Source organism: Diadema antillarum, unplaced genomic scaffold (genome assembly GCF_040938485.1).
Source record: "Diadema antillarum isolate AM-2024a unplaced genomic scaffold, OU_Dant_1.0 seq00000955_RagTag, whole genome shotgun sequence".
Lineage (NCBI taxonomy): Eukaryota > Metazoa > Echinodermata > Echinoidea > Diadematoida > Diadematidae > Diadema > Diadema antillarum.
The window spans coordinates 1,108,174-1,134,668 of record NW_027271803.1 but is presented as its reverse complement, the minus strand read 5'-3'; the positions used below and the strand labels follow the sequence as shown (position 1 = coordinate 1,134,668).

The 26,495-nt window shown below is 39.3% G+C and overlaps 1 protein-coding gene across 3 annotated transcripts in view; it reads left to right on the top strand.

The window, feature by feature from the left end:
- LOC139741811 (CCR4-NOT transcription complex subunit 2-like) overlaps positions 1 to 26,495 on the top strand; it is a 244,380-nt gene that overhangs the window by 54,218 nt on the left and 163,667 nt on the right. For all 3 annotated transcript variants that reach the window (XM_071652398.1, XM_071652396.1, XM_071652397.1), the window contains exon 3: positions 21,587 to 21,648. In XM_071652398.1, coding sequence (XP_071508499.1) covers positions 21,587 to 21,648 — 62 coding nt within the window. The remainder of the gene's footprint in view (positions 1 to 21,586; positions 21,649 to 26,495) is intronic.

The following is a 26,495-nucleotide window of genomic DNA, read 5'->3' as shown; positions in this document are numbered from 1 at the left end:
CCCCAAAATTAAGGAATCTGTAAAAATCTTCTTCTCTAGAACCAGAAGTGATAGAGCTAAGTTAATACTATGAGTTAGTACATTGATGACTGTAGTTTCAAGTTTGTTCATGGCAAAATTAGGGGTGCCCCCCTTGGGACCCAGGGGAGGGGGGTGGGGAGGGGTTCTAATGGGGCCTAAATTGTACATTTTCATCTTCTTCTTGAGAACCCCATTACCCATTTTCACCAAACTTGGCAGGTAGCATCCCTAGGGGGTTAGGAACTCAATTTGTTAAAATGGGCACCATGCCCCACCCAGGGGGCCCCCAGGGGGCCCAAACGCCCCAAACTTAAGGAATCTGTAAAAATCTTCTTCTCCAGAACCAGAAGTGATAGAGCTAAGTTAATACTATGAGTTTGTACATTGATAACTGTAGTTTCAAGTTTGTTCATGGCAGAATCAGGGGTGCCCCCCTTGGGACCCAGGGGAGGGGGGTGAGGAGGGGTCCTAATGGGGCCTAAATTGTACATTTTTATCTTCTTCTTGAGAACCCCATGACCCATTTTCACCAAACTTGGCAGGTAGCATCCCTAGGGAGTTAGGATTTCAATTTCTTAAAATGGGCACCATCCCCCACCCAGGGGGCCCCCAGGGGGGCCCCAAACCCCCAAAATGAAGGAATCTTTAAAAATCTTCTCTAGAATCAGAAGTTATAGAGGTAAGATAATACTATGAGTGAGTACATTAATGACTGTATTTTCAAGTTTGTTCATAGGAGATCAAGGGGTGCCCCTCTTGGGGGCAGGGGGGGGGGGGGGTTGTTTTTTTGTTTTTTGTTTTTTTTTAGGTCCGAAAATAGGGGTGCGTCTTATACACGGAACTTTACAGTACTTTTGAGTTATAGACACTTGAAACAATGCATGTACTTGATTGAACAATTTTCAGAAAGGGGGAGGGGGAGATGGTAAAATACACAATGAAAATCAGCATTAAAGGGATGATATAGTTTTTGTAGAAATGGGGATTCAGTTTTCAACATTTTACGAGATGATTGGAAACCAATCACTCAGTATATGAATTATTAAAGAGCATACAATTCTAAGACTAGAGGAATTCAAAGTTTATTTGATGGAAATCCAATTTGAAATGACTGAGATATCAAAAAACAAACAAATACAAAGTAAAATGAAGTGGTCCTAATAAAAAATGTGACCCACCTTTTGTTTGGACACCACATTTCTGGATATCTCAGCCATTTCAAAACAGATTTTTGTCATGGTAACTTTAAATTCCTCTTGGAATTGTAAGGTATTATTAAAATATTTCATAAAAGAAGTGCTAATTATCTTGTAAAATATGAAATCAGAATTCCCATCTGAACCAGAGCTATGATTTAAAAGGTACTGAAACCGAATACACAAGCAGATTGAAAAAATTGCAGTTCAACTACTAGTACTGTTCACCACACAATGTAGAGCTCTAGCTATGTTGTAGCTGCATTGTATAACACATGTATGTGATGATAATGAAGATGTTACTTCAAATTAGTGTTGTTTTTTTTGTATCATTTTTTTTTTTTATTGCAAGTGATAAACAAATTGTCCTTATTCAGTTTTCAGTAGTAGCCACGACAAAATTCACGGGTATACTTACTGAGGTGTGACTCGAATCAATGACCTGATTGCTAGATAGACATCTATATATCTACTCGATTACTGGGGTTCCATGCAGCAGGTTTTGGGTATTTATTAAAATTAATATTTCTTGTGTCAAGTTGTTTTTTATTGAAACTGAATGGCAAACTGCCCTTCATCAATGGAAGTAAACACTTCAATACTATTCAATTTTTTAGTAGTAACTATCCTGATAAAAATACTGGTCATAAAAATATAGAATATGATTAAATATGATTATGATGGTAGATATTTGGGGAATATTGTTCCCTTGACAATCTGGATCAGTATTTGAGTAATTTCAACTGATTCTACCTAAATAATTATGCAAATATTTGTTTATGGGAATTTTGCAAAATTATTTTGCAAAATACCCATAAACATGGTTGTCAACACACTAAACGAATGAGGGACAAAGGGCATGCATACTCAGGTTGGTCATAAAAATATAAAAATATGATTGAATATGATTATGATGGGAAATATTTTGGAATATTGTTTCCTTGACAATCTGGATCAGTATTTGAGTAGTTTCAACTGATTTTACTTCAATATTATGCAAAATACCCATAAACATGGTTCTCCACACACTAAACGAATGGGGGACAAAGTGTCCCATACGTAACTGTCCCATACGTAACACGTCATGTCTGTTTTTAATTAGAACCTGTAATTAGAGCTTTTTGCCTCATGACATGAAACTTACCTCTAATAATCGTGAGTGTTGTGACTTTCATCACAGTGAGTTACAAGTTGTAGAATGAAATACTTTCAGAGAGTTTTGAGGTTGAAAAAAATGTTCAAAAAAATAAAATTTTTCTAGTCCTATACGTAACGGCACATATTTTCTCTTCTAGAATATAATTGTGTAAGTCATTTTTCTCCATTTTTTACATGATTATAAATACTTCTCCTAGATATCAATCAGCATGTGAAAGTTCAATATAATCAAAGGCCATTAACACTATTTCTCAGGTTATAAAAGTCTCTGAATGTCCCATACGTAACGCCCGTGTTATCTTGGACTTGCCCTCATCACAAAATCTCTTCATCTTTCCACCCTTCTCCACCTATCACACATATACACATGCACACACATACATGTACACACATACAAGCAAACACACATATTTCATAGGAATGATGATTCGACAAGTTTGGGACAATAAAAACATGGGCCCATTGGAAATGCAAATAAAGGAATCTAATCTAGCATTTTTACTATAAGCTATGAATGTTAACATGTACTATGATGGTACAGTGCACTCCGTTATAATGAACACGGTTATAACGAAATTGTGGTTACAACTAAGTGAAAATTCAGGCCGCAACATTATTCACTGTATGTATTTTTATTGTTTAATATTTGTTCTGTTATAACAAAATTTTGATAGAACAAAAGAAAACTGCTGGTACCGAGAACTTTGTTTTAATAGGGGTCTACTGTTATTTAAGACAGCTAAGTTGACATTTGAGTTTCCTTTGTTTAACTTCTTTCCAGCTCTTGTATGGCATTTTTTCAATCCCGTGGTGAATATCTACCTGCGTATAGCGGCCACAAAAATTTCGCTGAACCGCTAAATCAGCCATGAATAAATTGGCTTTTACATTCATTGTGTGAATTCTACCGAGTCCTAGCTTAGTCACAATAACACAGACATGATTGGCAAATTGATGCAGCTCTTCGCCATGAAATGCCATTTTACCACTAACTTGACTAGATTAGATCTAAGCTTCAGTAATGCCACCCAGAGTAGATGCAAAGGCAAAGACAGCTCCTAATAACATCTTGGAATTTTACCAAAATGCCAACTAATTAGTGTTTAAATCCCTTTGAAAAAGGACAATAGGGTACTTGCCTGGGTATTGTTTGTTGTTAACGTAAGCTTCACACATCAATCCTCTCAAACTCACTCATGAACCCCATTCATGCAAACCGGTACAAACCAGAGCAGTTCCTAAGGCCCGAAATGTTATTTTTTAGAATCAAAAGAACAGAAGTAGGCAAAAAAAAAGAAAATTAAGTAAACAAGAAGCCCCATGATATAGATGCACATGCAAACTTATTTGCTGGTTGTTTTAAAAAAATAACATGCGGTATTTTTATGCCTCCGCCTCGAAGTGGTGCCGGAGGCATTCTGTTTTCGGGTTGTCCGTCCGTCCGTCCTTCCGTCCGTCCGTAATGAATTTTGTGGACAAGGTAACTATCAAAACCTGTTGAGGTATCCTAATGAAACTTGGCATGTGATGTGTATTAGGGGGTGAAGTTGTGCCTATCAACTTTTGGGTGCACATGGTCAAGGTCAAAAGGTCAAGGTCAAATACATAAAATTTCACTATTTCCACCATATCTATTGAATGCCTGAAGATATTTTCTTGAAACTTAGTGTATACATGTATTACCCAATTAAGATTCTCTGGTGAAAGTTTGGGTCATGAGGTCAAAGGTCAAAAGGTCAGGGTCAAATACATAAAATTTCACTATTTCCACCATATCTATTGAATGCCTGAAGATATTTTCTGAAACTTAGTGTATACATGTATTACCCAATTATACCTCATATTTATGCAATGCCGGCAGGGTTATTTTTTTTTTTACACTTGGTGTATGCATGTGTAACCTAATAGAAATTCTCTGGAAAGTTTTTTTTTTTAACTTCTTTTATTGCCTCAAAGGTCAAAAGGTCAAAGATCAAGTGAAAGTGCTGAACTAACTTTTTCCTCCATATCTCGGAAGTGGCTCAAGTTATCTTGAAACTTAGTACATATTATGCATGTTCTACCTGAAAGTGATTATCTTATGAATTTTAGGGTCAAGGGCCAGATGAAAATGGTAACAATTTACTATTCAATTCAGAAATTGCACTTTTTCTCCACACCTGTACCTTGAAAATTACTCAATGCCTAAATGTATGAATGGGTCAAAGTCAAGTTAAAGTCCTTAAATCCCTAGATACATGCTCTCCTATTCATCCAATTAAACCTAGGTCAAGGAAGGTGAACATTCAACACATTTGTGACAAACTTGTCATTTCAATATTTTGCCAATTTTGTGAAAATGTAATCACACATTGTCCACATGTACTATCTAGACCTATTGGGAAAATCATGCATTATGGCGGAGGCATACCAGTCGCCAAAGCGACATTTCTAGTCTATTATAAAATGCAAGTATTGAAATTCAAAATGGCCACCAACCTGTCTATAGTGGCCACCTGTCTATAATGGTCACTTTTGTTGTTTACCTTGGGTGGCCGCTATAGACAGGTTTGACTGTATGTGTCGATCACGGGCAACCGTTATGATTTATCTTTCATGTATAAGCTTACGTTCCACACTCTTCATTCGTGGAGATGTATATCTGCATGGTTAAAGGCGCTGTCTCTTTCGCCAGAGACATATTAAAGTTTTGACTCATGAAGTTTTGAGCCCCACAGGATGCAGAACAAATTAAGATAGTTTTTGTTTTATTTTTCGTCCAGGTATAAATCGCATTGTCATGTAAATGCGCACACAAACTATTTCCCTTTGTTTTGTATTGGAGGCCTTATTGCTTCTACATTGTACTGGTGCAAAATTTAACAGGCTTTTCTGTAAGAGCTCTCCCAACTGATCATATCATGTAATGTTAAGATTAGACATAGCCATGTTGGCATGCAAAAGAGGGTCAAAGTTAATGTTAAGTCAAGATGATCTTTGAAACACTCTATTGTCATGTTTCAAATTGTTCATGTCGAGGACCACTCGGTAAATACGCTGTACTCAGAAAGCCTGTAAATCGACTTACTCGCACACGCATGGAATTTCAGTTTGGTTTGCATGACAGAAACAATAAGATCTGAACTATGTATTTAGTTACAAAAAAATGATACCTCACAAACATATATCTCAATATAACTTCAAGTCGCTATATTACATTCTTTTCATTGTCAATCACAGGTGACCTATATCTGATGACCCGCAAGCATATCACCTAACTCGTCTTCAAGTGACGAGTTTCATATCTCATTTACCAGCACATTGTTTCATTATGTATATTTGTGTACTTTGTTTCTTGTATGTTCTTTATTGTTTTTGGAGCTATTTTGATGTTATGTTGATTTGATGTAAAGTGTCACAATTCAGCCTTTAGTTGCAATGACGTTTTTATCAAACAATTTCAATCAATCAAAAATCAAAATGTATTTTTTTCAGCAACTCATTAGATAGTCTACCCATGGATATTACCTTAGATGGCACAATCCTGGAATTTATGCCGACATTTTTAGGATTAACCATAGACAATAAACTTTCTTAGAAACCTCATATTGACAGAGTTTGTCATACCATTTCCAAAAACATTAATAAAAGTAAAATATTATTTTCTGTCGTCTTCTCTTCTAATGTTGCATTTTACTTTGCTTTACCTGACTTAAAGTGGGTCTGCACTGGAAAGAAACATGTCTAGCGCCATCATAAGGCTCATTTTTCTCTGTGGTGCCCAGCATTTCTCCCATAATGCCGAGCGGCGTGCAGCAATTAACCCGTTCCATACTGAATTCTGATATCCCCATAGACTTAACACACAGATCACCAGGTTCCCGTAAACGTAGGGGATGGCCTAGCGGTTCGGTGTAGAAATGGCAGAGGTAAAAATGGCAGGGGTAAAAATGGCAGAGGTAAAAATGGCAGAGGTGAAAATGGCAGAGATAAAAACGGCAGAGGTAAAAAAGGCAGAGGTAAAAATGGCAGGGGTAAAAATGGCAGGGGTAAAAATGGCAGAGGTAGAAATGGCAGAGGTAAAAATGGCAGGGGTAGAAATGGCAGAGGTAAAAATGGCAAAAGTACAATGTCAGAAGTAATGAGAGCGATTTCGTCAGATATAAACGTATGAAGAGGTTTTGAATGATAACCTAGCCAGAGCAAACTGTATTTATCGCATTTTCAAATCCAATTTGCAGGTTTGAAGAATATTGATTAAATTATGTTTTAAAGAGATGAGAGCACTCTCATTATTCTGAGTTTGATTCAAGTGCATTTGCGTAATCTGTCTGTGTGCAGAGAAATAATAAACCAGCTAAGAGCCTAGTAGTCCTATGGGAAATTATTTTATTATTCAGTATTATTATGTTTTCATTACTATTATTATTATTATTATTATTATTATTATCTATCATTATAAGGGGGTTCCAACAATGCTGCAAAGCCCTTAAACAGTATAATCCTACGTTGTTTCGCCCAATGAAGTTATCACACATACACACACACACACGAACCCACTTTTGGTATAAACATATACACAGATATACATACTCTCACATACACACTCTTACACAAACGAATTCCGCTCACGTCCAGGCTAGTATATTGTCATTATTTTTCATTTCTTGAACTGTTTAGTGTAAAGAAGTGAAGGAGACATAGTCGAAGCAAACCGCTAATTTTTCACCTGTTCAATATGATTTTCTCACATTCAGGTTTCGTAGGAGCCTATTTATCTCACAAGGCCTGATCACGACATAATGTAGAAGTAAAAATACAAAACGCAAAAAACAAACTACAGCAGATGTATCGGCAGACATAAGTAAGCTCTTGCAAAATATTTTATTACATTGTTCAAGTATCACACGGAGCAAAAACAAATAAGCTCTTGCAAAATATTTTATTACATTCAAGTATCACATGGCGCAAAAACAAAAATCTCGAAGTTTAATGAAAACGTTGTGGTTACTTTACAAACTTATGCCCATTAAAACTGGAGACGAACTTTAGCAATAAACTGTTCTAGTGAGAGTAAAAACTGATAGTTTGCCATGCAATTTCTTTCAATCATTATTGAACGAATCCGCAGGCGAAAAAATGTAAATATTTAATGCCTTTCAAACTTAGCTGTTGCTCCAAAGTCAGATTCCATTATGTTATCAACATGGTGTGTTGCTAAAGATTGGTAGATTCAGCCACCAAAAATGATGTTGTTCCCTCGTTATACAACAACAGTAAGAAAATCCAATCCAATTCCATCCCTGAGGTAGATTGAAATCACCGCCTATGACTACCATATGATCGCGATTCAATTTACACAGGGATCGGTGAAGCTCTGCAAGACTCTCTTTGCATGTGCCGCGGGGAGAAATGTAATACTGCCCTATTAAATTTCTCCCAGTGGTAACGGAAACCAAATGGAAACAGTAAAAGATCCGTGCCAAAAATATTATTTTTCATACCTGCATGTCTGTTATCAAGCAATTTTATTTTCAGAAGTTTACACACCTTTTGAAATACTTATTAATATAGTATAGTGTAACAAGGTTTTCAACATTCATGGATGTTGGCGTACCTTTCACGCATCATTCACCTGCACACACACACCGGCAGTCATTGAAAATCAAAGTCCCATTCCACACAAGTCGTATGTGAACCTTGGTGTCCGCTGGACTTTTATTCAGCTGAAAATGATGTGTACAGTTGGAGTGAAATGATTCTTCACTCAATGAGCTACTTGAAGATGTCGAGTTGTAACTAACTATTTTGGGGTCTTGCACCCTGGTTTTGTTTCAGGCTCTCAAGCTTCATGCATATGATTATTTTACTGAGTCCGCCCCTCTTGGAAACCAAATTAAAATGTAACATTAAATATGGCACATAGATGTCCCTCCCCTTGCCGACACAATTAACCAATCATATAGATGACCATTGGTCATCTGATGTCTACCAGGAACAATTTGTTATTATAGACATTGTCTCCCAAAATGAAGCTTCTCAGCAATTTCAGCATTTCTCATTTTCGAGAAAGACACTCATCAGCAGTTTGGCTTCTCTTCTACTTTGGATGGTCTGCCTGGACCGATCTGCAGCTCTATGTCCAAGCACAATAATGTGCAATGAATATGTTATTAGTCATATTCATTATAGGCCCTATATTCCTTTAATATGCTTCGTCACAGACAAGAACCTACCACAGAGAGTCCAACCCCAAGCACCTTCTGATCTGGAGATTCTCCCGCCCGAAACCCCTAGCAAATGGGAGACTCCAAGTTGATGTGTGCGAACCACGAAGTTCCTAGGTTCTAGATGTTCTCTGGTGCTATCTAAGGCTAATTTTTTTCAACATACGATAGCAATGAGTAAGAAATCCTTTCCACCGGGAGACACAGAGCCAGGGCGGGAGAAATGAAATCTTCGGCGGGAGAACGGGAGATTCTGCAAGAATGGGATTTCGGCGGGAGATCTCCCGTCGAAAACGGGAGAGTTGGAGTCTCTGCTACCAGATCTAAAGTGAGTTTGATATTTTACTGACAAGATACCTGTAGAGCTGTATAGTGGTTAATATGTCCATTTTCAGGTGTACCGAGGCTCATCTTTTTACTGATATAATTGGATTGTTGACTGGCCGAGCGTTTTTCAAGTTACATGAGTGTCCCATATTTCTCCACATGTCCCATTTCTCCGCGGTCTCCCCCGTGCTTTATTTCAGGAGAAGAAGGCACTAAAAGCGCGCAGGGGCAGATCTAGGAATTCCGTAAAGAGGGGGCGCGTTTACAAAATCAAAGGGGGGCGCACGCACCTCTCCCCCATTCTTTTCTTTTTATTTCTTTTCTTTCAACAAAAAATAAAGGAGGGGCGTGCGCCGGTTGCGGTCCTCCCTGGATCCGCCCCTGAGCGCGTATTGCGAGAAAGGTGTCAGAAACATGAAGAAAAAAAAATCTCTGTCACTTTTACCTCGTCCTCTCACATTTCAACGACTAAATTTTTATCAATGGCATTTTTATCTCTAGCATTTTGACCACTGCCATTTTTACCTCTGCCGTTTTTACCTCTGCCATTTTTACGCCTGCCATTTTTACCTCTGCCATTTTTACCCCTGCCATTTTTACCTCTGCCATTTTTACCTCTGCCATTTTTACCTCTGCCATTTTTACCCTGCCATTTTTACCTCTGCCATTTTTACCTCTGCCATTTTTACCTCTGCCATTTTTACCTCTGCCATTTTTACCCTGCCATTTTTACTCCCTGCCATTTTTACCACTGCCATTTTTACCTCTGCCATTTTTACCCCTGCCATTTTTACCCCTTGCCATTTTTACCTCTGCCAGTTTTACCCCTGCCATTTTTATACCCCCACCCACACATAGTGTGTAGGGGGGGTATATAGGAATCATCCTGAGGTCGGGTGGCCGGTCGGTCGGTCGGTCGGTCGGTCGGGCGGGTGGTCGGGCGGTGGGTCCGTTGCAAAATCTTGTGGGTCAAACTCCTCTCTCATTTTTTGAGCAAATGACCCCAAATTTGGCATGTGTGACCGCTATCAAAGGTAGATGTGCAAGACACCTTTTTCGTTAGTATCGCATAATGCGTTGCCATGGAAACGGCATATTTTCGTAAAAACTTGTGGATCGAACTACTCTCATTTTTTGAGTAATTATCCCCAAATTTAGCATGAGTGACTGCTATCAAAGGGAGATGTGCAAGACACCTTTTTCGTTAGTATTGCATAATGAGTTGCCATGGCAACGGCAAATTTTTAAAAAATCTAGCAAAATGTTGTGGATCGAACTCCTCTCTCATTTTTTGAGCAATTGACCCCAAATTTGGCATGTGTGACTGCTATCAAAGGTAGATGTGCAAGACACCTTTTTTATTAGTATCGCATAATGCGTTGCCATGGCAACAGCATATTTTCATAAAAACTTGTGGATCAAACAACTTTCTCATTTTTTGAGCAATCAACTTCAAATTTAGCATGTGTGACCGCTATCACAGGCAGATGTGCAAGAGACCTTTTTCGTCAGTATTTCATAATGCGTTGCCATGGCAACGGAAGATTTTCATATAAATCTTACAAAATGTTGTGGATTGCTCTAATCTCTTAGTTTTGTAGCAATTCAGTTTGAATTTGGGATATGTGATCAATGTAATGTATATTTGTGCAAAACACATTTGATGTGTGTGGTGATGAATCTGTTGCCATGGCAACAGAATTTTTTTTACCAATCATACAAAAATGTGTGGATTAGCCAACTCCTTCAGTTTTCAAGCATTTGGCTTAAAAATTGGCACATGTGACCACTATTGTATGTAGATGTGCATACTTACTACTTCATCATTTTTTATCAATGTGTTGTCATGGTAACAGCATAGTTTGAATGAAAGTCATACGAAAATATTGTGGATGAAGTTAACTCCCTCAGTCTTAGAGCATTTTACTTGAAATTTGGCACACATGACCACTTTAGTATATAGATGTGCAAACTTAATCTTTCGTCAGTGATTAACAATGCGTTGCCATGGTAACAGCATTTTTTTAACCAAAAAACATACAAAAATATTGTGAATTCAGCTAACTTTCTTTAGTCTTCAAGCGTTTAGCTAGAAATTTGGCACACATTACCACTGTGGTATGTAGATGTGCAAAGGTAATCTTTCGTCAGTGGTGATCAATGCGTTGCCATGGTAACGGCGTATTTTGAATGAAAATCACACAAAAATATCGTGGATTCAGTTAAATCCCTCTTTGAGCATCTGGCTTGAAATTTGGCACATGCAACCACTATATAGCATATAGATGTGCAAACTTAATCTTTCGTCAGTGGTGAACAATGGGTTGCCATGGTAACAGCAGCTTTTCACTAAAATGCATACAAAAATATTGTGAATTCAGGTAACTACCTCAGTCTTTGAGCATTAAGCTTGAAATTTGGCACATGTGACGACTATAATACGTAGATGAGCATACATAGTCTTTGGTCATTGTTGATGAATGTGTTGCCATGGTAACAGTATATTTTGAATGAAAATCATGCAAAAATATTTTGGATTCAGTTAACTCCCTCAGTCTTTGAGCATTTGGCTTGAAATTTGGCACAGGTGACCACTATAGCATATAGATGTTCAAACTTAATCTGTCATTATTGTTGAACAATGCGTTGCCATGGTAACAACATTTTTTCACCAAAAAGCATGTGGATTCCGCCAACTCCCTCGGTCTTTGAGCATTTAGCTTGAAATTTGGCACACCTGACCACTATGGTATGTAGATGTGCAAACTTAACCTTTCGTCTTTGTTGATCATTGTGTTGCCATGGTAACAGCATAGTTTGAATGAAAATCAATTAAAAAATATTGTGGATTCAGGTAACTCCCTCAGTCTTTGAGCATTTGGCTTGAAATTTGGCACATGCAACCATTGTAGTACGGAGATATGCAAACTTTGCATTTCATCATTGTTGAACAATGTGTTGCCATGGTAACAGTGCATTTTGAATGAAAATCATACAAACATTTCGATTAGATCCTAACTCTCTATGTTTAGAGCATTTTGGCTTCATATTTGGCACATGTTACCTCTACATTACCTAGATGTGCAAAAACTCTTTTGTCAGTGTTGAAAATGTGTTGCCATGGTAACAGTATATTTTGAATGAAAATGATACACTAATATTGTGAATTGAACTAAGCCCCTCATCCTGTTAGCATTTGGCTTGAAATTTGGCACATGTGATGGCTATGATATATAGTTGTGCAAAACTTCATTTTTTCCTTAATATCCAACATTGTGTTGCACCATGGTTATACAATTTTTAATAAAAACCATAGAAATCATCAGTTTGGTAGATTGGTAGATACTTTATTTTCTGCAAATCAATATATACATAGATTGAATAATCGTAAACATGGGAAACATACAAAGTATATTTGAAACAGAGGCGTTTGACTTGCATAAACAACGATATAAAAGGAAATTAATGATATTATACAGTATGCATGTCTATGCCGCTGGGATTACAATAACAATATTATATTTAAGAAGTGATAATGCAGAGGGCCGCCATTGTAAGCATTGCTTGAAGAGATGGCCGGCCCGAGGAAAAGGTAGGTAGGTAAATTGGTAAACAATACAAATTCTGCTGCGAAGATAGCAGGGGAAAATAAACTCTGATGTGTGATGGTGGTGAATGTGCGTGCGAGTGCTTGAGAGTGCACAGGGGCAGATAGGCTGGGATTTGGAATGATAAAATTGGTTTGCTGGAAGAGGGAATGACTTACGATGTTGCTACTATCGGGAGACCAACATAAGTCATATAAATTATTCATGCTTAATTCGTATTTGAAGTATACTTTGATAAAATATGCTTCCTTAAGTTTGCTTTGAATGAAAACAAGGAGGCACACTGTTTCAACTCCTCAGGAAGAGTGTTCCATGTATCCGGACCGTGATGTCTAATCGACTTTTGAGCAAGTAAAAGCTTTGGATTACTTAAATGAAAATCATGGGAACGACGGGTAGGGTATGAGTGAATGTGATCATTAGTTACTAGGGCATTATGGAAAAATGGTAATAAATTTCTAATGTGTTTATACATAAATATAGCAGTTAGGTATGAATGTATATCATGGGCCTTAAGAGTTTTTAGGCGATAAAATATGGGATCATATTTATCTTGCTCACTCAGTTTTTGAGCACTTGACTTGAGATGTGGGACATTTGACTAACAGTGAGCAATACATTTATTTACTGTTGGACAGTGCATTGCGTTGGTAATTTTTTTTTTTTCATTAAAGAGTTTTAAAAAAATCCTGGTTGAGCTAATTTCCTCAGTTGTGGGTGGGGGTATATTAATCACAATGAGTGATAGTTCTAGTTACCCCTGCCATTTTTACCTCTGCCATTTTTACCTGGCACCGGCCTAGCAGGGCAGCAGCTCACTTCGATCCCGCACTATCTTGCGCAGTCCAGTGCATACGCACGCATATGTATACCACATACCATAGTACCATTGTATGTACCATTATACGTTGTCACTTATCACTTCACGATCTGTTCAGTGCTTTCAAACACTGTCTTCAACACTCAGATCGTTTATTCTGATCGTTGTGTCGATTATGTCGCGGATACGACTTGGTAACTGCTGGATCCAGTGGGAGGAGATGCGAGCTGCGCTGGTGGAAAGCGAGTAGGTCATTGGACTGAGTGAGTGGTTTGTCGTGGATCTCTCTCGCGACAAGTAACCCGTTCCCTCGCGATCGGCCGAAAGATTGAGGCCGCGCCGGGCGGGCCGGGCTGGGCTCTCGGTACCCCACCATATTATGCACTGCTTGTGTGTGTTCTCACGGCTCTGCGCACAGCTGCTGTGAGATTGTGCGCTGACCGGCAGGCGGCGATCAGCCACAGTATAAAATAAAATGTAACCACAGAACTAGAGTTCTGTGGATGTAACCCGGCCACCAGAAGTTTTGATAGATGGCGCTCTTTACAAAAAAAGTTGTGGCATCAAAATAATGGCTATTGCAGACCGGCTTTAAATTCTTCTTGTATTTTGGCATGGGTTCACACACGTATACAACATTCAATGACAATTTGATTGTTCTGATCTAAGAAATTACATTTTCGAGTTCAGAGACTATTGTATGAAACAAAATTGTCGGAGTATAAAAGGAAAACTTTTGAGTCATCTGCAGACAGTATAAAAGAAAGAAGTTCGGAGGAGTTTTGAATGTCATTTATAAAGAGAATGAATAGTAATGGACAAAGTCAGCTGCCTTGTGGGACACTGCAAACTACATCTTGTTTGGAAGAACAGCAGTTATTAATCGGAACATATTTTTTGCAATTCTTAAGGTACACTTTACAATGTAGATCCTGAACTACTCCAAGGCCTTCCCACATATGCCATAATGACACAATTTGTAAAGAAGTATGTTGGTGACCAATAGTGTCAAAGGCCTCTGAGAGGTCCATAAACACACCTGCTGTATGTTACAATTTGTCTAAAGCTTAATATTAACAGTCTGAGATAAACTACTTTTTAAAGCAATTTAGAAATAGATTTTTACAGTAAAATTGGTCTGTGAGTGTCCTTTCTTAATCTCCCCTTTTGTCGAGCCCACCGGAGGTGAGGGGAGACTATAAGGGATTGCCTGCGGAGTCTGTCCATCCGTAACGCTACAAAACTTCAATAACTCTCTACTGAGTACTTCAATTTCAATCAAACTTGGAGGGAAGAGTGGTTGTACAAAGTTACACATTTTACCAAACATGAAGGTCACCTCAAGGTCAAAGGTCATAGGCAGGGGTCAATGAACTTTAGGACCCAATGTTAAAGTTTTTATGGTGCGTTTAAATTATGGCTCATAACTTTTGATGTATGAGTCCATTTATGACCAAACTTGGATGGTAGTTGTCCCTTTGGGAGTTGAAGGTCACCACAAAGTCAAAGGTCATAGGCAGGGGTCAATGAACTTTTAGGGCTCAATGTTAAGTTTTCACGGTGCATTTTGATCATGGCTCATAACTTTAACCCCTATTTCCGTTTGAGACCAAATTTGGATGGTAGATGTCCCTTGGGGAGTTGAAGGTCATCACAAGGTGAGAAGTCACAGACAGGAGTAAACAAACTTTTAGGGCCCAATGTTAAGTTTTTACAGCACATTTCAATTATGGCTCATAACTTTTGATCCCTATGTCTGTTTGTGACCAAACCTGGATGGGAGATGTTCCTTGGGGAGTTGTTCCAAGTTCATCACAAGGTCAAAGGTCAGTGAACTTCCGGGAGTAGAAAAACATTGATTTTTTTCTACGCGAATGGGCTTAACACATTTTGGCACTTGCCTTGTTAAGATTAGATTATCCAAGGGTCTTTTATACATTGTATTCAAGAAGTACCATGTTCAAAATTATTCATACCCTAGGCTAACTGAGTCCAATATCTCTCTTTAGTAGTCAATAGCATGGCCTTTGTTCTTCATGACTGCTTTTAGACGATTCTTGTACGAGTCCACAAGCTTCCTACATGTCTTCTGTGGGATGCTGGCCCACTCTCTTTGGCAAAAGCGTCAAGTTGGGTCAGGTTTGTTGGGGTCCTAGCCATCACTCTCATATCCAAATCTCGCTACAAGTGACTTTGACTTGGCCATTCCAGGACATCAGCATCATTGTCCTCAAACGACTTCTTCACTATATTGACGGTATGCTTCAGATCATTGTCCTGGTGGTATTTCCAGTTGTACCCAAGTTTGAGTTTCTCAGTGGGCTCTTTCACATTTTCGTCACGGATCCCAACATAGTCCTCCTTTCTCATGATTCCTGGGACCTTGACGAGGTTCCCTGTGCCACTGGAAGTGAAGCATCCCCAAAGCATGATGTTTCCACCACCATGCTTGACGGTAGGCACAGTATTCTTTGGCTTGTATATCCTGTCTCCCTCCAGATGTATGTGGTATCCCAATGGCCAAAGAGCTCTAACTTCATCTCATCAGACCACAGGATGGTTGACCTAAAAGAGGGATCTTCCTTCAGATGACCTCTAGCAAAAGCTAGTTTAGCCTCCAGATGTTTCTTCTTGAGCAACGGTGTTTTCCTAGGTCTACGCCCATGGAGACCTCCTCTGTGCAAGACTCGCTCGATGGTGGAGCGTGACAGCTTTGTCCCTGCCAGATCAAGCATTTCCAGGAGAGCTTTGGTTGTCCAGGGGTTGTTGTTGACCTCTCGGCAGATTTTCCTAGCAAGTTTGGAAGACACCATGCACTTCTTGCCATGCCCACTGGGCCTCACGCTCCTTTTCCAGGCTCCCATAGAAACCTGTGTTAAATGCAGCATATTCCATAAATCATTAAAAATCAATCGAATCGTAGAATTTTTTTAAATTGAAGCAGATGAAGGGAAATTTTTTCTGCTTTCAAGCAAACAACATATTTTGGGATGTTTTCCAGCTCTAAAAAAAGTTAAGAGCCTCCATACGAGACTAGTCCTCATGTCGTCAAGCAATGTCAAACACCACCAAAGGTGGCAATTTTCCACTTGACTGATTTTTAATGATTATTTTTGTAAAAGATAACATTACCTTATCTTTGTATTGCCTTCCCTGTAGGCAATGCGGGAGTTGACTTAGGAGTGTGAGGCCTATAGAGCAGTTAAGTGCTTCCAAACACTTTTTTAATGCTGTCATCTTTTAGAGATATTAATTCCGACTGCAACGATATAAAACTTTCTACATTTCATGCTTGTTTTCAGCAGAGTGGACCCCATCAAGCTACAATGCACAATGTACTGAAATCCAATCAATGCACCCTTACTGGCATTATACCTTGGGTTCGGTGAAATTGGATGTAGGGCCCATATAGACAATAATTCAATGGCATTCATTCAGTCCAATTTGAAGGTTTAAATGCTGGATACCCTGAAAACCTCCGGAAATATCAAAATAATTATTCATAACACATTTCAAGGTAAATATTTAAGTTCAATGAGCAAGAAAGGAAAATTCAATTTCACTATTCCATGGAGCATTTGAGCCCACCACCAGGCCATATGATGTACATTTACAATATAAATCAATGTAAAACTCAATATAAGGTAGGGATTAGAGTTCACAAAGGTTAGTATGAAGGATAGAATGGGATGGGATGTGAAATGGGAGGGGGGGGGGTGTCCAGGACATGCCTACAGAATAAGTAAACTCTAGGGTATAGGCCTACGGTTAGAACGAGGGGAAGGCAGGGTGAGGGTTAGGGCGTAAGTTACTCAGTCTAGACTCGAGTTCTCGCTAGCTTAGACTGGGTTAAATTTGGGTCTAGTTCATAATTACTAAGCAGCTAATGTTAAATTTGGGGTTAGAATCTGATTTTGGGCTGAAATCTAACTTTGGGTCGGCAATGGATTTAACTTTAGGGCTATGGTTAGGGTTAAGGGCAAGGGCTACCTTAGAAATAGGACTACACTTGTTTACTAGTGGTCTGACTTACCCTTTGAAGAATATTTCCAAATTTGAGCTAGCAAGTACCATGGCAGCAACCCCGGGAACCTTCCCGTACACTCTGCATGCCGTTTGCTGGTGAGAACATTGCATTCTAGCAGACGACTTTCATGCCCACTTTCTATCAGTCTCGCAGTAAAGGCCTCACACTCCTTTTCCGGGCTCCCATAGAAACCTGTGTTAAATGCAGCATATTCCATAAATCATACAAAATCAATCGAATGGTAGAATTTTTTTGAATTGAAGCAGATGAAGGGAAATTTTCTGTGCAAACAACATATTTTGGGATGTTTTACAGCTCTAAAAAAAGTTAAGAGCCTCCATACGAGACTAGTCATCCAGTCACTCTCAAAAACGATAAAAATAGCAAATTACCTCATGCATATCAATAAAAATTCATTAAAAATACAAAAACCCTGATTCATTCAACTTCTTCATAGCCAGCAGAAGCTCCTGTCCTCAAGCAATGTCAAGCACCACCAAAGGTGGCAAATTTCCACTTGACTGATTTTTAATGATTTTTTTTGGTAAAAAATAACATTACCATATCTTTGTATTGCCTTCCCTGTAGGCAATGCGCGAGTTAAGGAGCGTGAGGCCACTGTGGTTTTTAACAGTGTTGAACCTCTTGTGCTTGCTGCTTATGCACTGGACAGTTGCCACAGGGACATCATACTGCTTTGAAATGGCCTTGTACCCTTCTATGTGGGCCTGCACCAGACGTTGACTCAGATCCCCATTGAGCTCCTTCTTCTTGGCCATGATGATCAGAAACTGTGTATAAATTGCATGCTTTCCCTCTATTTATACTCTTCTTGAAAGATGCTACTTTGGTTTACATTATTTTTTCATCTGCTTAACACAAAAGGTATTTTTTCCATTGGAACATCTTGAAATAACTTTCGGACAAAGATAGTACAGGGAAAACTCGATATAACGAGATGGTCGGGACCGAGTCATTTTCCTCGTTATAGCCGATATCTCATTATATCAGTAGGCATAAAAGAAAGCATAACATAAAGACATTAACTTGCACATGTGGGACTACCCATCATCTTTCAATCAATACTGATAACTTGGTAATGTGTGTGAGGGAATTACTCACCTTTATGGGTAAGAAGATGTTTTTCGCCAAGGAAATCCAATATCAAGAATGTGTTTCTTTTCAATTGTAGATGTTTGAATTTGTAAATTTATATAGCTTGTGATTGTCCAAGATCGTCTGTGGATTGGTATGTGGTTATGGTATGGGTGTGTGTTGTGTGTGGAAAGCTTGAATATGGTCTGCACAATGCTGTGTGTGTGTGTGACACATTCTGTATTATGACTGCGTGTGTGAAGATGGGGAATTCCCCACGTAGAAAGCCAATCACAGCTTCAGATTGCCTCACACCTGCTAAACGTCATGATGATGTCATCATGCATACGGCCGTCCCACCATACCATATTTTCTGCATGTATCAGTGCGCACACACACGTACATATACACATACAACATGCGGTGCTAGCTGGAGTGCACTGAAGAAAATATGTGTGTACAAGAGACAGTTTTTGGTGCATCGAGCTTTACAATCTAGGAACATGAAGCCAGGCGAAGTAAAGCTTTACCCGAAGACATTTTGCTTTACCTCGCTATAACAGGTTTGATTGGCCATGTTTTTCTTCATTTGGAAATCACAAAATTTGTCTCGTTAGAGCAGTTATTTTGTTATAGCCGATCTCGCTATAAGAGTAGCATTTTACATAGACTTGTGTGGAAGGAAATTTGGGACCGGGAAAGTTTCCTTGTAATAACCGATATCTCGTTATAGCAGTGTTCATTATACCGAGTTTCCCCTGTACATGCACAGGAATGCACATAACAAAGGGCACAGTCTTAAACTAGCATTTATGTTGAGACATGGTCTGGGGTATAAATACTCTGAACATGTGCTAAAAATAACTTTTGGACTCTATTATTATGCAAATGAGGTTGAGCCAACTCAAACCAGGGGGGTGTTTCATAAAGCTGTTCGTAAAGTTACAAACGACTTACAAGCGACTGGTGATCAGTTCTGATGTGCATACTTATAATATAGCATATCAATACTTATTTCAATAATTCAGCACAAGAACTGCTCACCAGTCGCTCGTAAGTCATTCGTAACTTTACGAACAGCATTATTAAACAGGGCCCTGGATTTGTGCATCCATCAAGTAGATAAAAGATACACAGGGCATACAACACAACTCTTCCAGATAAAGAATCTAAAAAAGAATGTTTTTCCCATGGGGTACCGGGTATGAATAATTTGGCTTGTGCCGAAAGGGTGGGTTGGGTGGTGGCGCGTCGCGTTAATGGGAACACCACCCTTCGTCCAAAGCCCCCCCCCCCCGGTTTTGCCAAAAGGGTACGTTGGGAGCATTGGGTCGCGTCGCGTTGACTGGAACCCCACCCTTCGTCCAAATCATCATTTTGTCCAATTACTGTTTGGTCTAATTGTTATTTGGTTTAATTACTATTTGGTCTACAGTCAGTTCGTCTAATAGTAGCCATTTGGTCTATTTTTGGTCTAACACCAATTTATATCATCAAATACCAATTTGGTCTATTATGAGTTGGTCTAATTCCATTTCGTCTAATCATCAAATGGTCTAAAATAAAACCAAATTTGTCCAATATATATTTGGTGTACACGTCATTAATTTTGGTCCATTGCCTAGTTGGTCTAGCCTCTGTCTATCATCATTTAGTCTAATAACCATTGATCTTATTGTCATTTGGTCTAATAGCCAGCCTCCTGGTCTAATCAGGTACCATTTGGTCCAATCATCGTTTCGTCTATATGACCAACTGGGCTATTTTTTTTTTTTTTGGGGGGGGGGGGGCCTTTTTCTACGACTACGGACTACCCTCTGACCCTGCATTGAGGGAGAAAACAGATGTTCATTACACATGAAATAAGATTAGGGTAAAGTTTAGGGTCCTCGCCCCTCCCCCATGGTGCCAGACCAACTGGCTGTAGACCAAGTGGTAATAGAGTGTAAACCGATCCAGACGATAGCCTCTTAAAATGGTTGTTTGAAGGTTAAATTATAATTTAAAACTCCTCTTTTAACATTACATGAGAAAAAGTACCAACGCACCCTTTCGGCAAAACCGGGGGAGCTTTGGACGAAGGGTGGGGTTCCAGTCAACGCGACGCGACCCACGCTCCATAAGCACCCTTTCGGCAAAACCGAGGGGGGGGGGGGGGGGGGGGGCTTTGGACGAAGGGTGGTGTTCCCATTAACGCGACGCGCCACCACCCGAATAATTTTGAGGACAAACGTACGTGAAGTTTCAAGGGATTTAGTGGTAAAATAAGGGAAATACAAGGAGGTGAATTTTCGAAATTGTTTTGTCCTTTGCTTCGCACAGTGCTTCAATGACCATTACGAATTCAAAAGCTTTTGCCTCTTATCGGGAATTAATTGCACCGTATTGCGAGCCTGTACTTGTACGAGATTGAGCTTATTAACTCTTGAGTGCACGAGGCTCAAAGTCAAAGGTCAAGGGCAAATGTTCAAAATTTCACTATTTGCCCCATATCTATGCAATGCCTGATGATATTTTCTTGAAATGTAATGTATTAATGTAATAAGCAATCAAGATCTTCAGGGAAATTTTGGGTCATGGGGTCAAAGGTCAATGAAAATGCTGAAATTTCACTTATTTCTCCATATCTCGGAAGCGGTTCAATGTATCATCATGAAACTTAGTACATATACTGCCTGACAGTGATTTATCAGGAATTTGGTTGTCATGGGGTCAAAGTTAAAGGGTCAGAGGTCAAGTCAAACTGCTAAAATTCTACTATTTGATGCTGAAATGACACTTTTCCCTCCATACCTTGGTGGTTTAATATTCAATGCATAAATTTGATAAAGGATCAGAGGCCAAGTGAAAATCTGTAAATCCCCAAATACTTTTTCTCTTCAACAGTATAGCCATCCATCCAAATTAAACCTACATTGTAGTTCAAGAAAATAAACAACACATTTGTGATAAACATGTCATACTATTTTTTTTTTGTCAATTCTGTGAAACTGTTGTTTCACATTGTCAGGATGTGTTATAGACCTATTAGGAGAACAGTGCATTATAGCGGAAGCATACCAGTTGCCATAGCGACATTTTTAGTTATATTTTTACCTGAGATATTATCAATGCCTTATTTTCTCTAGATTTGGTATGACGGTGACTCAAGAAGTACGGAAATCTGGCACAACAGATTTGACATCACAAGGTCAGTGTTTTACGATGTGCTCTTGAATGACATGAAAACTGCTTGATAGCAGAGAGAGGGGAAGGAGAGACTGCATGAGAAATGTTTTTTTTTTTTTCTAGGTGTGCTGCTTCTTTTATAGGTTAATTCAATTCATATTTTGTATTGAGTTCTAAATTCTTGTTTATACTTTGCTAGTAGATTTGATCAATTGCTTTTGAAGGATTATAGTTACATGTGATATTATATCAGCCGTAATCTGGCAGAACTCCCGAAGTCGGTTTTGGTCGATTTTCAGGTTTTGAGTGTTTTGTGTGTTTTTTCTCATGCTCTTTCAAGTGGGCCAAAAAATAAGTTGTGATTCAGTACAGAAAGTTATTTTTAGAAAGTAATTTTGGCAAAATTCCTGAGGAGAGAGGGCGATTAATCTGGCAGAACTGCGTAAGGCGAGATACGAAATTAATTTTCTGATGTTAATCAGGCAGAAGTGCGTAAGTGACTTACGACAACGCTTGAACCAAGGTGTTCCTGCATCCCGCACGGACCTGGTATATCTTAACACGCGCGTGCGCGGCCTTGGTAGTGACGAACGCGCTGCGCGTTGTTTTGAAGTTAACCATGCATGCATGCAGCGCAAGTGCCTAGCGAGCGCAGCAGCAGCTCTGCACAGAGAGTACACGTCGACAGTCACACTAAAGCAATGGATCCAAAAGCAATGACCCTCAACTCTTGGGGGAAATTGCCACTTTCTTTCCCTTCATAGACTGGCAGGCTTCAAAACAGAACTGTCATGAACTGTCTGAGGAGTGTTGGAGATGAACAGGGAAAGAATGTTTACAAATGGATTACAAATGTAATGATTTTATATTTCTTTCATGTAAGCTCCTTAAAATCACTCTCCTGCAATATTTGATGAGCTTAATTTAGGTGTTAGAATGTCAAATTTTTCATGAGATTGTAACTGAGATGTGTAATACAATAGGCCTACTATATTATACCTATTGATTTATCAATCTGTAAACCACAAATGTGACTACCAGTGACAATAAAAAAGACTTGTATTTGTTTTCTGCCAAGATTTTTTTTTTTGTCTTCATCCTAATACTTCCAAGTTCACATGAAATTGTTGATGTTTTTACTGGACAGCATCAACAGTCTAACATAAATTACTGAAATATTGTCTAAATTAATGCATTTGAAATATTTGTCAAATTTAGAGGATGCAAATCTATGTGGATGATCATCCACATAAAAATTTGTGACACTCAACTCGTCTTTTTGATGTTTTTCTTTCAGTCCAAAAGGAAGACAAAATAGTATCATGACGTTTGCAATTGTTCAAAAGGTCTGCAATTGATAACTCACAGACTAATCACCAAGGGGCTGTTCCCAGGCCCTCTCTCCAGTCGAGCAATTTACACGTGCGCGCAAATTCCTCTGCCATGTGGTTTGCCAGCCAGCTGTCGGAATGTGCTTTGAAGTTGCATGGCAGCCTGGCCTGGCTGGCATGAATGGGTGTTGAGTTTCAATCAATATCTACTGTTGTTTTATTCTTGTACTTGAACATGTCGTTTCACCTGACAGAAACACGGGAATCGGGGAGGTGTAGGGGAGAGGGTTTTGTTGTGTTGCAATGTGTGTGTGTGTGTGTGTGTATGTATTTTTTCCCTCGGTTTTTTTTTTCTCCTTTTTTTGAGGGGGGGGGGGGGGACTGAGGCCAGAGTGGGGAAAGATCAGAGTGAAATGAGTGCTTGTTTCTTGTCTGGATTATTGACTGAAGAAAGATAAATTGATTGTTCCTTTAGTGCTGAATTTTTTAATCTGTTTAGACCTCCTGAAGGAATAAAAAGACTTGACTAGACAGTAGTAAGTCACTTGACTAGCAAGTCAAGAAAGAAGACTTACCGGTAATGATAGTTGTTGATACTGCAGGCCATGCAGGCTTTGATAAGTGATACACAAGTGTCACACGGCATGATTAACTGGATTACAATGTGAGAGTATTTTTTCTTCAACAAGAAAATGAAGACCCTTGCGCACTGTAAACTGTTATATGGACTAAAGACAGCCAACAATGCTAAGCTGTGATTTATAACACTTTTTTTTTGTACCCGTATGAACTGAATCCAGCAAGACGTCACCTGGGTGTACATTTATGTGATGTGATTATGGCCTCACATTTGAGTAGGTATAACAGTTAAGCATATTCCTTCCTTTAGATTTTGCAAGTGTCATTCATGACTTCAATTATCACAATGTTTATCTGTAAAATGTACCTCATAACAAAAGTAAATTTCAGTTGTAAAATGCATTAAGATAAGTTTTTTCATACCTTAGATTTCAAAAAGTCCTCACCATGGGAGGGGGGACACCCCCTTTCACACCCTCCCCCCGCTCGGTCGCTGCGCTCCCTCGCAGGGTCCCTCCTCTTTTTTTTACATTTCTCTGTCTCATGCCTGCATTATTTCCTGTGTTGTCATGCTCTTATTCACAACAACAACAACAAGGCCGCTTAGACGCACCTGGTAAATTAGAGACCGAGAGCGATGCGGTGTGAAGCTTCCGCAAATTTCTTTCAATTTCCGACGTCAAGGGACATGCAGCAACGGTTAGCGACGGCGTACAATTCCTAGTTTAGACTGCGTGTCGGCGGGCGCCGCCGAGCGTCACAAAGCGTCGGCTAACTCCCAAGTATACTTGTAAAAGACGAGCCCTCACAAATGGACTGTTGTATGTACGAAAAGGCGCTTACCTGGTGGCCGTCTCGTTATGTCCGCAAAATAAGCTCCTTCCCTCTACCCTCCCGATGCGTCCCGATGCGTCTCGAGGCGTCCCTCGTTGAATGGCGACTATTGTTTCGTAATGAATAGAAAGCTAGTAGCTAAGTGCTACTACTGGTGCTAAGCGGAGAAGCCATCGGCAATCCAGGATTTGGGGCCACGTACTGTTTTGACATGAAAATTACACTTACTGATACATGTATTGTAGGTTACAGAAATAAATTATGACATGATTCAACTCTCGGCAATGCAACTGCGAACCAAATTCAGCAATTAGTAGGCTCTATTAAGGAAGAAATGCAATAAATATTGCTTGATGCTTTAAAAAATTGTGAGTTTACCGTTTCGTGCTACTCACTCGCTACTCACGATCCGAATCCCCGATACGCGTGCGTGTAGTGCAGCGTCCGAGTATACTTAGGCACACAATCTGCGCCCTGGGCTTGAGATGAAGCTTTATGAAGCACAGTTGTGACTTGTGAGAGCTAAACCATCGAATGCAAGTCCCCGCACTGTACGTAAATTTTCATTTAAACGCAAGCAAGTTCATTGCTAAAAGGGAGCTTGCTTCCGTAGGCAAATATCGAACGCAACCTTCACTAATCAAATGGAATAGAAAGTGCTACATATTACTAGCAAACAAAGCGGAGAAGCCATCGGCAAGGTTTGGGGCCACGCACTGCTTTGACCTTAGAATTACACTTACTGATTTTCTAGGTTACAGAAATGAATTGTGACATGATTCAGCTCCTCAACAGTGCAATTTCGAACCAAATTCGGCATTAAGTATCAAGGTAGAATTGCTGCCCGATGCTTACAAAAACCGCGAATTTACCGTTTCACGCTACTCGTTCGCTACAATTCGCGATATCGATCCGAAAATCCCCGATACGCATATGACTGTGTAGTAGCGTGTGGTATAGTATAGTGCACATAATCTAAGCACTGAGCTTGGGATGAAATTTTATGAGGCCCATATCACAGTAGTTGTGAGGGGCATAAAAAGCATCAACAAATGCAAGTTCCCGCCTGATCCAGAGCGAGCCATATGCAAATTTGCATATTGCTAAACGGACGCTCGATTTCGTAGGGTAAAAAATGAAATATCGAACGCAACCTTGACTAATCCAAAGCCAATTTGCGTTTGTTTCTAATTCAACACAAAGTTTCAGGCAAAATAGTATTACTGAGTACTAGTACCTATTTGCAGTTGCAAGTCAACTCTCTCACAGGGCCAGCAAGCCCTGCATGGTCCCAACAACTTAAAGCCAGCATACAATTCATCACATTTTATTTTACTTTCTGCAGAATGTGCGTCATCATGCGTCCCGAGGCGTCCCTCTCTGAATGGAGACTGCTTTTTTTTAATGAATAGAAAGCGCTACATTGTACTAGCAAGAAGAGAAGATTAATCATTATCTTACAATGTCTTAATGAAGTGTAAAGTTACTCTAAATACTACTTACAACAAACACGTGTATTTGGAAGTAAAACTTGATTCGTTTTCTTCTCTTAAATGTGTTCTTTTAGACCTTCAGCAAATTGTGTTAGTCCCTTACGTGCTACTTTTTAAGTAGGTTTATGGCTCGTTATTCCGAAGGTTCAATATTCCAAATTTTATTTTCGGATTAACGAATCTCCGGAATAACGCCACAAATGTTCGGATTAGCGAACCTCTAGGTATAGGGAATTTGCGTGTTTCGGATCAACGAACCTTCGGAATAACGAACCTGCGGAACAACGAACAGCACCCACTGAATACAGTGTATTTAGTGGCAAGAAGATACGAGGCCAATTGTAGTCATTATCATGACAATACTAACGTAGTATTTAATCTTCCAGCGCGCATTGGTGCATTGTCTGTTCTTGGTAAAACCACATTGTTTTCAAAGAGAGATCGTCATCTTGCTGATATAGACCTGCTCTACATGGTAGACTGGAAACAAAGTTTGAACGCTTTTTCACATGCACAAAATACATGCAAGAATAATTATCGCAGGAGCAAATATGTCATCGTCCAGTTCACTCCCATTTTTTTTTTTTGTCACAAATTATCTTTAATTGTTGTGAAAAATTGTCCCGAAACGG